This window comes from Danio rerio, chromosome 18 (assembly GCF_052040795.2).
Source record: "Danio rerio strain M-AB ecotype USA chromosome 18, GRCz13ab, whole genome shotgun sequence".
Taxonomy (NCBI): Eukaryota; Metazoa; Chordata; class Actinopteri; order Cypriniformes; family Danionidae; genus Danio; species Danio rerio.
In genome coordinates, this window is record NC_141038.1 from 21270220 (window position 1) to 21282578 (window position 12359).

Below are 12359 nucleotides of genomic sequence, written 5' to 3' on the forward strand. Positions count from 1 at the left end.
AAGCAGCAAACATAAACGTTGAATACAAGATTCAGTTTCAGTTCTTAAGAAAAATAAATAACATAGCCTTAAAATGTTTAAAACATAATTAGGTTAAATATAGAGCAGCAAATTAAAGGTATAATATTGGCTATATTTTGCATTAAAAAATTTCCATTTTAATCTTTTATCCTTTCAAAGTGGTGTGTTTTTACCACTTCCAGAGTATGATTGTTTTTTTTCTGCAACAACCACCCAGTAAAAATTTATTCAACTAAGTCTCTTAACATTTAGTGGTCTATTAGGGCTTACGTCCCTAGGTTAATAAATTCATAAATATTGTAAAGCAGATATATCAGTTTTAATTGCAGTGTATAATAATAAAAAACTAATTGCATTATTTATCAGTTAAGTAGAAAAATTAGTATGCAATAATATGTCTAATGAAATTTTTAAAACATGCATTCGGAGGCCGACATCCTTGGAGATACATAATATAATTATCAGACCACAATTATCAGTGCAGTGGCTTAACATAAGTTTTGCGTTTGGCTTTAGTTATAAGTCATGAGAGTTTAAATGCTGGTTTGCCTCTCAAGGGAGCTTTCTTTCAGTATAATGCATCCTTTAATTTCCCCCTGCCAAGCTCAGGATGGTGTTGGACTCCCCCTTCTATTTACCCTATTTACTGCATGTGCATTGTTTAATTATTGATTGTGCAAGAAGCCTTTTCTAAAGCAGACGGCAGAATACCAGAACCCATGTGGTCCTATAGAGGAAAAGGGCACAGAGATAAGTGTGAAAACAAACCTGGAGGCAGTGTAAAGAAAGGCTGTGTGTTTGGGAGGCCCGAGGGGTGTTTTTTTAGCCTGGGGCAAACCTTACAGCTATTCAGAGATGATGGTTTAAAGACATGCAGATCTCGCTCCATTCAACGGCTGGGTGGACCCGAACACGCTACACTTTACACATTACAAACATGCACGTTCTGCCAGCGCACGGGTCATTAGACACGAGGGAGCATTATACTAATAGCATCAGCAGATAGACAGATTGTCTCCTACTTATTTTATTCAATGCATGTGGGATTACGTGTCGTGACACGTTTATTTTATTGGATTTTGAACGTAATGACACTTTCCGTATTCCTCTTTGGTTAATGTTGCATTTGCGAAGTAATCCGCAAATATGTTTATATTATGTAGGCTTTATTTTCAAAAGCCATTCAAAATGTCAATTTACCTGATATTAGCATTTAATGTTTGTGCAGGATTTGCTGGTATGTCTAATGTTGAATGTATAGACTATTTCAATGTGGCAATGTCATTGGCTCATGAAAATTTCCTGCATGTTGTCAAACTATTTCATAACTGTAACAAGAGGCAGCTCAATCATAACTTTACAGTACATCAAAACACCTGCCATTGGACTGTTTATCAATATGCAGCTTTTTTTGAATTCTCGAAAGCTATGGAAATTAAAAATGTAAAACAGGAAATGCATTGTTACTGTTTACATCCCTCAAAATGGAATATCAGAAAGTTATATCTGAAATGAAAATGCACAAACAAAACATATATTTTAAATATATTTTTATCGGTTTCTGTTCAAGTAATGAAAGTTAATGAATCAGCATCTGAAAAAAAGACCTCACTGATTTTCATAGTATAGACCAGGGGTGCCCAAACTTTTTGTTATGAAGGGCCAAAAACCAAACTTGCCAGCAGGCTGTGGGTCGAAGGTAAATATACCAAACTCTATTACATAAAAATTACCATGAGTAAATTCCTAATTTATTTCCTAACATGTTAAAATAACTAGAAAACATTGCTTTAAATTATATTAACTAATGCAGTACATTTAAAATATATATATATAATGAATTTATTACAGTTAAAAACCTCAACAATTCTATTAATAACACAATGGAGTTCAATGCTGAATACTCTAAACTGCAACCCCCATTGTCCTCTATCCGTCTTTCATATTCATTTTCAAAACAAAAGAAATTACAAAACAAGCAAAACATTACATTAAATTTGAAATGACAATCTCTGTTTTAGATATTCGCTCCATAATTCGTCCACTCTTCTCAGATGGGATGGTGGTTTAAATCAAGGGTTGGCCTGGTCCAACTTTGGCCTGCAGGCTCAACTTTGGCCATCTCTGATATAGACCTACAGTAGTATTGTTGTGAAATGGAATATTTATTCATTCATTTTCTTTTTGGCTTAGTCCCTTTATTAATCTGGGGTTGCCACAGCAGAATGAATCGCCAACTTATCCAGCTTATGTTTTATATATTTTTTATTATTTTTGTCTCTTTTTCTTTTCATTAAACAATTGTATTTGTATTGCTTATAGGTAATATATTTACTGAACTTCTTCTGTTGAGTGTGATATGCTTTTCATACTAATGAAGCATTTTTGCAGAAGTAGATGAAGCTGATAGAAATGCAAAGGCCTGGTTGTCTTAAATTAATTTGAGCTTTGTAGCTAAACTTCCTGTTAGCAGAGATGTTTTGAAACTGAACACAGAATATGTGCAGTAGAGAAAGTATTATGCTTTTAATGCTGTGCAGAGAATTCGTAGAAAAAGAGGACGTACTGTATGGGTGCGGCCAATGGAGGACTTGAGAATGATTGACAAGTGACGATTTTCACTAAACTCCAACTGTTAATATCAGCTGCCAATAAAAGTTGAAGTCAGGAAATGAAAGTGGTTGCGCACCTCCTGAATGTAATTCTTGCATTGCGCTGAGAATATCAGAATTCTGTGAATCAAATTATTCAATGTATCCCATAAATTACTAATGTTTTTGACATTAAAGAAAATCTTCTCCTGAACTTTTTATTGAACACGCATGGAAATGATTAATTATTCCAACAGTATTGGCTTTTATAGTGTAAATTAAAATGTAAACACTTTTTAGGATAAACTTTTTTTATGTTCCACATAACAAAAGCTGCTTTGTAATAGAATGAAAGTTAGTGTGGATATTTGACTTGACAAAAATTATATTTAGAATTTAGTTTCATAGAACAAAGACTTCTAGTTAATTTTCATATATTGATTTCATAGTAAATAATGAAAGTAGAAAACAATACTGTACTTGCCTGACTTATTGAATAGGCAAAACAACTAAGATATTATTTAGATCTAAACTATAGACACAAAAATATTTGTTTCACAGATCCAAGAAGATTTTGTAATGTTATAAAGAATGTTTGAAGAAGTAATAATATTCTCAAGAGTGTATGAATAATTTGTAAAATTATAAAAATGTTTAACCTGTTTTGGATTATTAAATGAAAGTTAATGGGGTTCAAACAACATTAGACCTGACAGATGTGCATTACATGGAAAAAATCTAATACTTAAGATTGTAGGATGATAAATGATATTTGGGCACAATCCCAAAATCGTAACTGCACTGTGTATTTACACAGTGGCCATATTCATCAATGTAAACACACCAAAAACAACATTAACATTATACCAGACACTGTAAAAAGCTCATTCCCAGCCTCTAGACATTACTGACAGGCTATTCGAGTGTCAGAATGTTGTGAGACTGCTGTACAGGAGTTGTTAATAGGGGTTATAAATTGCGAAATTTAGTGTTTTTCTTAAAAGCATGATGGTAAAACATGAATGCGGTTATGAATATATTAAAACGTGTTTGTTTGTCGTAAAAAAATCGTAATAATGACAAAAAATACTAATTTGTGGATCTCCTTACTTCCAGGTTCAGCAATACTGCCGTTGTGGCAGGTGTGGGAAATTTTCTTACCCCTTGTTTAGAGTGGTTCTAAACATTTTCATTCGAAAGGTTATTCACCCCTTCCCCTTACCCCCTAATGCCTCAAAGCTAAAGAGATTTGGGACGCCCCTACCCCTTGGCGTGCACGCACAAAACGAGGGGTAGGGGTAAGGGGAAAGGCTAAGGGGTAGAATTGGGATTGGGCCTTGCTTTTGATTTTTAACAAAATGTTTCACCTGTCAAAATAATGAAAGTTAATGGGGTTTAAAATAGGACTTGAATAAAAAACGAAAAAAATTTAACTGACATTTTTCATGCGTACTTTTGTGTTCCACAAAGCAAAGACTGGTTTGTTAAGGGGCACCTATGATGAAAATCATCTTTTGTAAGCTGTTTGGACAGAACTGTGTCTGGGTATAGTGTGTTCACGGTCATATTGGAGTGATGTAAAGACAATAAGTCTCTTTTTTTAATTTTCTGACATATCCTGAAATCGGATCCAAATCCCATGTTGAGCCCTACCGCAATGTGATGTAGGTTTCCCCACCCACCAAATTGATTGACAGCCATGTATTAATGTCTACGCTGTAACGTGTATAATCATATCAACAAGACAGGACGTGCACAAAGCAACTGGAAATAAAAGATCTGTTCAGCTCTCTGTGATCATCAGTCACCATCAAATTTAATCAAGAATGAGTTCTACAAGTTTAAAGTGTTTTTAAAACATATTTGTAATGAATTACAGCGATTTAACCATGTTGGTACATTTATAGAAAAAGATGCTTCAATCCTGGTTTGTGGATGTTAAATCAGTTTTTTTTTTTGTTCATTACCATAACGGATGTCCATACAGCAGTGTATGTCACATTTGCCATGCAAAGTTAAACACGCATACTGTGTGTGTCCGCTGTGTGTGTAGGTCTGTGTGTATGTGCATGAGCGACATTGTGTGTGACTCATTTACTCCACAAGAAATACATCAAATAATAATGATTGGGAAAGTTTTTACAGTAGTATTTCTCACAAACGTTACGTAAGATCTGCTTCCTTCATGTCTGTCACTGTGCTGTTTATCTGGCACAGCCAAGGTGACCCACATGGAAATGGTAGACGGGCAGAACTAGCAGTAAAGGCACAGGCAACAAAAACAGCTACATTGTGTTCAGAGCATAAAATTCCAATATTCTGTAAGATATAATAAATAATCATTTGAGCTGAAACTTTACAGGCACATTCTGGTGACACAAAAAGAGGTAATTTAAGTGCCCTTGAAGACACAAAGAAAGGCAGAATATTTGTTTGGAAGTGAACTGTCCCCTAAGGAAAGCTTGGAAAGAGCTTCTGTTTTTGGAGGTGGTGCTGTTGAATATGCTCACAAGCTCAGTGTCGCTTCTCCTAATGTCAAGATCAAACAGCAATCAAAGCACGCAGGAGATGTCTGTTTTATTTATCTATTTTCAAATAGCTCATCTTTATGTGGAAGCCAAGCAAGGCCCGAATCCTCTCTCACAGTACAGCTCTCAGTTTAAGTCCAAATAAAGAATGGCAAAAATGATTCCCTCTCGCTTTCCTTCCCTCCCTGCTGTTCGTGTGAAGTGCATGGGCAAATTCTCCGAGCTCGCCTGCTCTTTCGCGGGGAACGAAGGCCGTTTCCTTACATTTTTTGCCGCACCATTGTGTGCTTTATGGCTTGTGTCGGGGGTGAAATCACTGCGCAGCGATTGACCCTGGCTCTTCTGGTACTTGAATATGATGATGGCTGTTTCATGACTTGAATATCAACAGCATTGTGTCTTCCCGTTTTAAGACAACTTCCTCAGTGATGTCAGCGGTGGCATTTGTTTGAACATTATAAATGTGCTTGAAAAGGATAAAGACTTTATGAAGATAAAACACAATGTTCTAGAGCACAACCTCCACTTCTCAAGGTTGTAAAACAGGACCTATTGACTTGGTTCATGCGCTTACAATAAAAAAGACATTTTATTAAATAGTTTACCACCAAAAACATTTTTTACCCTTTTGTGTTATGCTTAGTCAGAATCTGCTTTCTATGCGTACACTATGCACTTATGCGCTTGTGGCGTGTCAGTCCGTAAGAGCTCTGTCCATTCATCTCACTTTTGAGAGGTCCTTAAGGTGAAATTCTTTCTCGTACTAACCAACAGGTTTTAAGAGGCATTCACGAAAAGTCAAACATTGCAATTAACCACATAATTAAGTGTCAAAGCCATTATGCTGTTTTCTAGTTACAGAAACAAGGGCTGTATTGATTAGGAACAGACCCCGATTGATCTGCTTATTGATTGGCTTGCATAGGTATTTATCTGCCAGCATGTGTCAGTCTGTATTGGGGACAGGTGCAGTTACTACTGCCTTCAGTTAAAGCTATTAGACTACTGTGATGGCGAGGCAGCAGGCTGTCAATCAAACCCTCACCCACCCCCATACACAACCACCTTCTGTGCTTTTGTAAGGCTTGTCAAATTAAGACACACTTCAGTAGTTACTGCTTCATCAGGGGTATGGGCTCTATGCAGCTTTATGTTTTTATTTACATCAGCCAAAGAGGCTGGTCAACGCTTCTGATTTGTTCAAAGCAAATGATTTCTTGAATAATTATTGCAGTATGGCTGACTGTGCTTTATTTTTCACTTTGTTGCAGGATTCTGTGATGATCAAGTTTTTAGAGGAAGTTCCTCATCTTTTGGCATCTTACGCCAGGCTGGCAAACACATCCTGCTACAAAACATGGGCCTGCTTCCTTGAACACTTCCTCAAAGAAGGTAGTTTTAATAAATTTTGCAAAGATCCTCTCACTAAATAATAATAATAATAATAATAATAATAATAATAATAATAATAATAATAATAATAATAATAACAATAATAATAATAATAATAATAATAATAATAACAATAATAATAATAATAACAAATAAATAAATACATAAATAAATAATAGAAAGGTTAAATGTAAAGGAAGAAATAAGTGTATGTAAAATGTAAAACAAATCCCATGTGATTAATGGGTCGCTTTATAGGACCCACTCCAACTTTAGATGTTGAAAAGTTTAACAATGCAATAATTTTTTTATGGCTTAAAATGTTTTATTGCCTAAATTGGTCATATAAATTATGGTACCAAACCCGTTAACGTGCAGGCAGTACTTTTAACTGATTAATTTCAACATATAAATACCGTGCTCAGTATATATAAGTAAATCCCTTACAAATCTCTCTCATAAATTTATATTTTTAATAGGAAGCTATACAGTAAAATATTTGCATTTGTGCATAAACATCATATTAGTCAGTTCTGAAGCCAAATCTGGAGCTTATCTAACAAAATAACTTAAGATAACAGTCCAAAAACTAATATACCCATGTTTTAGAAAAATATTAAATACAAATTTTAAAAAGAGGAAAAATCAAGAGAAGCAAAAATTGAAATATTTATTTTAAATTTTGTAGGTTGTAATTTGTTGAATTTAATTGTATTATCTTTCAACTTCTGAATATGCTTGGTGAATAAAATATTATTTTAATAAATGTATCTGTTCAATAAATCAGTTTTGTTTAAATGCACCAAAACACATTGCATATATTCACTGAGAAATTGATCAAAATATTCATTTTCATAATGGGGTGTACTCAATTTTGCTGAGCCCTTAGATAATTTCTTAAATATTGTTTCAAATGTACTAAAAGTGTCAATAAATATCAATTTGTGATAGTGTAGCATTAATGTTTCTCTAAACATCATACCAAACAGCACATGGACCTGTGGCTAAATGTCTAATGCATATGGTGCACGTTTTTGTCAAAACACTTCAGTAGATTTAAAGTCTTCCTGTAATTGTTTTAAACATGATTTCCAGCAATCAAATGTGCAGCATCTTAACCAGTTGATTGAATTAACAAAACTGTTATGTTTACATCAATGACAATGCTCACTGATAGAGTTATAGTAAATACAGCATTCGTCACTATCCGAGATTCACATCATATGTTTAAAGGATGTCCAAGTGTGTCCTTGAAGCATTTAAAGGTAATATAAAAGTGTTCTTTTAACTTGTTTGACTGGTGTGGCAAACTATTTAGCTGACAATTTGTCATCATTTAAGGATTTTTTTAAAGATCAGGAGCTGGTTGCACCAACAGTGCCTAAATTAAAACGTAGCCTAGTTGTGACTTAAAGGGAAACAAAGTTACAATTTACGCACTACTAAATATTTTAGTGTTGCACCACTAAACTTAGTTTAAACTTTACGCTACATTCCAACTCAATATTTACGGCAGCATCCCTCCTTGTATAACGGTAGAAAAGCTATGACAGCGAGATTAGTGTACATAAAGTAGCTCGTGATGATAATGCAGAAAGATCTCCCTCTACTTACGTCCTTATTTTCCTTCCAAATCTCGCATTTTCTTCGGGTTGTGAAAGAAGAGTTTCATTATGTTTTTAAAGAGTGTTTTGTGTTAATTGTATCCATCATTAAAAACAAGAATTTCTTTATTTCTTCATTCTTTTCTCTTTCATGTGTAGAATATAAAATAAAGTTTAATCTTTGAGAACTTCATGTGTATTTTGCATGCATTCACGGCTCGTGATGCAGGTGTGTGCGTCGTCTGCTTTTAGTGACTGACTGTAATTTAATGTACTATAAAAATTTGATTTTTAATTTAATTTTCATTGGATAGATGTATATAGATGCATTAGTTGCAGAATTTTAAACCAGTTTAACGATTTAAAGCTTTTTATTGGATATTACGTCAATACAACTACACGTGACTACATATGACTTTACTGAGAGGTTATGACCTACTAACTACGGTTTGCCTTAAGAACATGTGGTGCAACCGAAGTGAGAACAAATTTAGTTACAAACTAGCTAGTAATTATTAAGCCCCTAGTGTCGACCTTAAGTTCCAGTTTAAGAACGAACTTACGAACAGCTGGTGCAACCCTACCAAGATTTCAAATGTTTGCCGCCTCACATCACTGCATATGCAGGCTAAAATACAATAGATGCAGACAGTGGTTGGACATGTTGTCTTTTGATCAGTTATTCAGAATTACTTGCTAGGATGAAAACATCACTCAAAACCATAAAAGGTTTACTCTTGACTCACAAATACAACAAAACCATTTGCTTTTATAAAACAAAGAAAAATAATGGGTACTTTAGCCTCAATCTGAATGATCTTTATGTTGAAAAGAGTAACTGAAATAAGAACCGAAACCGAAAAAAAAAAAAACAGATCAGTTAGGGTATTAATGCATTGTTGCTAAAAACTTTTTAAGGCATTCATGAGTGAATGATGCCCTAATTGCATATCTGCCTGTAGATCATGCAGATATTTTCATACCCTTAAACATGATCCAGTACAAAATGAAACATTAATGGTTGATTAACCTAGCATCATGGGCAGTTCTTGACCATTAAAAGCAGCCAAAGTTCCCAGACCTTTACTTGTCATTCTGAGGTCTGGCTATGCAAAACGTTGAAGTCTGCACCATCAAATCTTTTGAGAGTAGAAAGCAAGGCCCAATAACACAACTCAAAACTGTATAATGATTGCTTTTTTTTTACTTCATTCCATAAATAGCACCCATTTTACCTCAGGTGAGGTTCCATGCAAGCTATACCTGTATTAAACTACTGATCACTGATTAGTCCAAACTAGAATTTTCACTACCATCATTGCTACCAGTGTTAGATTAATTAATCAATTAATCAATTAGATTTCCAACACAAGACACCAAATAAATACTGCTGTACTGTTTTTCGCATGACTAAACTATTTTTTTAAATCAAAATATCAATTTAAATGGGGGCTTAGCCAAACAACAAAATCATCTGGGTCAATAAATTAAAATACATTTAAATGTAATAGTTTTATATTTTTGGAGTTTAATGTTGCCGCCTTTGTAAATAATTCCAAACTATTTTATACCATTGTAAGAAAATTAAAGCTGAAAGGGCAGCATTGTGGTTAGTACAAAAGGTTTCTCTCATTGGTAGCAGATGAGCGGATGACCTGAAAGTTTTTCAGAAAGTCATGCCAGCAAAGTTGGCCCAACTGTAGCAATAATCTCACCCACTTCAAGCGATTCTAAACTGCAGTGGAAATGCAAACTGAGCCAAGCAAACTGAACTGAAGAGAGCTGTGTAACGTGCAGTGAAAAACTGAACCTATGCCTATAGTACATAACATGTCAAACAGCAGTCATTGGTTTATTTGTTAATATGATGTCTAAAAAATACCATCAAAACTTAATCTCACTTTCGTTATTCATATTCATCTTCTTCCTTTAGGAGGAGTGATAGAAGCCTTTCCTCCTTCACAGAGTTTGACGTGTCTGGCGGTGGATCTTCTGTTGGAGCCAGGCGGAGATGTGCTCATGCTGTCCTGTGGAGATCAGCTGCGTGGGCCTAGTGGCTTGGAGGTGTTGGGCTGCACTGTACCACAGACCTCCATCTGCCCTGAAGTCCTGCACTCCGTCTGCACTCGTGTGGGTCAGGCCTGTCAGCAGCGCTCCATCATGGGCCACATCTCTTTAGATCTGGTCACTTTCCTGGATCCCAACAACCTGGAGCAGCAGGTTAGAGGCCAGCACAGTACTTAGTCTTTGAAACCCTTCTCAAAATAAAACAAACTATATTTACACTATTGTTGCCAAAGTTTGGTCAGTAAGATTTAAAGTAAGAATATGTTTGTTCAAGAAGGATGCATTAATATGTTTAAAGTTAGGCTGCTTATACTGTAATTTAACTTTTACATTACATGAATTTTATTTTAAACAACACAGGCTCATTGTGAATATGTACCCCGTATACATTTCTGGAGAACACAAATTATGGAGCCAGTGGTATGTATGGCTACATTTCATCTTTCAAACAAACACTACAGGACAGCATGACGCCACCGACGGCTTCTGTTTTTTTCGTGCAACCAGCTGACCACTTACCTCTGTGTGGATGGCTTTCCGCTGTTACCAGTTTGCCCAGTGGCTCGCTGCTTACATTGGCGGACTTAATGCAGAGCGTAGTTGACTGCGACTGCAGGGTTTAAGTCTGGCGAAGAACAGTTCCAGAAAGCAGGCCAAGTAAATAATTAACAAGTAAATAACATGGTTAGAACGTGGTGAGATCTGAAAACGTGCTAAAAATCAGGTGGCTTTTCTTTTTCTGGATTGCTTTTAACAACACTATCGGTTGGGTTTTGGGAAGGGGGTGGGTGGGGTTATCGGTCGGTCAGTCAGTCAGTCAGTCAGTCGACAGCGGCTTTTGGTGGATTTTTACAAGAAGAGCTGGTTAAAATGTCACTCACAAGAGAAATTTAAGATCTCAAAAAGCATATACAGTGGCCTCTCGTGGAGTCGTGAAAACAAAAACTGCAGAAATGTTCCTCCTGGGACATATTTCGCAGTTACCCGAAATGTGTACAGGGGTACGTATCCATAATGAGCCTGGGTTGATTTTCAAATGTACGTAAATTAAATACAAAATTTCAAATCAGTGTATGTACTGTAAATATGTAAAAAGTCTGAATAAATATTTTTTAGACTTTAAAATTTACAGTTTTTAAGAGTTCACACTTAGCTGATGATTGATAATAAAGCGTGTTTGGCATGGTGTTTAGGGAGAGAGCCCTGAGCTCAGAGTATCCTCCAGCCCAGGGCCCCCTCCCCTTTGAAGGGCGAGAGGGGAGTTTGAGCTCAGGTAGGTCTTGAGAACTCATTTGCTTGTGAACGTTTTAGGAATAGCCGAAAGATATAGCTGGCTAAGAGTTAGTCTTATGATGCCACTTTGGATTAGTTAATTTACCTATAATGTATGTCTTTGGATTGTGGGAGGAAACCGGGGAACACAGGGAAAACCTACACGAGTACGGGGAGAACAAGCAAACTTTGCACAGAAATGCTGACTGGTCCAGGAGGGGTTGAATCAGTGGCGTTCTTGCTGTGAGGCAACAGTGCTAACCACTAGGCCACCGTGCCACCCTAGTAGAAGGGGAGGAGTAGGGGTGGAAGAAGTTATTCCTCAAGACAAAAAATGACTGAAGTGGAAAACCCTAGTTATTTATAGTGAGTAAATTGTCTGAAGTGTTTGAGTGTGTATGGATGTTTCCCAGGGAGGGGTTGCAGCCTGAAGGGCATCCGCTGCATAAAACGTGTGCTAGATAAGTTGGCGGTTCATTCCACTGTGGCGACCCTGGATTAATAAAGGGACTAAGCCGGAAAGAAAATGAATGAATGAGTAATAAATGCAGTTTTATATAATTTTATATGTAAAAACTGTATTTATACAGTCATAACTAAACAAATATGAAAATAGATGTTTTTGATGTCTACATTTGTATGACATTTCCATTGATATATAAGTATATGGGGCAAGATAATGCTTTAAATATAATGTTTACCATTTACTCAACTTACTTTATGCAGTTATATGTTTTCTGTTTATAATAATATATATCAATATTGTTTTCTAATCAAACCCACAACGTTAGTATTGCTAGCACTATGCACTACCTTTTCAGCTACCGGAACAATGGAATCACTCAGCTCCATCTATCTTTCATCAAACAAGCTCTCTCAAAAGC

The 12359-nt window shown here is 35.7% G+C and overlaps 1 protein-coding gene across 13 annotated transcripts in view; it reads left to right on the forward strand.

Annotated features, from left to right (window-relative positions):
* Positions 1-12359, forward strand: part of iqch (IQ motif containing H) — a 62656-nt gene that overhangs the window by 28019 nt on the left and 22278 nt on the right. For all 13 annotated transcript variants that reach the window (XR_015514394.1, XR_015514395.1, XR_015514396.1 and 10 more), the window contains 2 exons: positions 6412-6532; positions 10070-10356. Coding sequence is in view for 7 of the 13 variants with exons in the window: in XM_087292432.1 (XP_087148558.1) it covers positions 6412-6532; positions 10070-10356 (408 nt within the window). In the remaining 6 variants the exon portion in view is untranslated. The remainder of the gene's footprint in view (positions 1-6411; positions 6533-10069; positions 10357-12359) is intronic.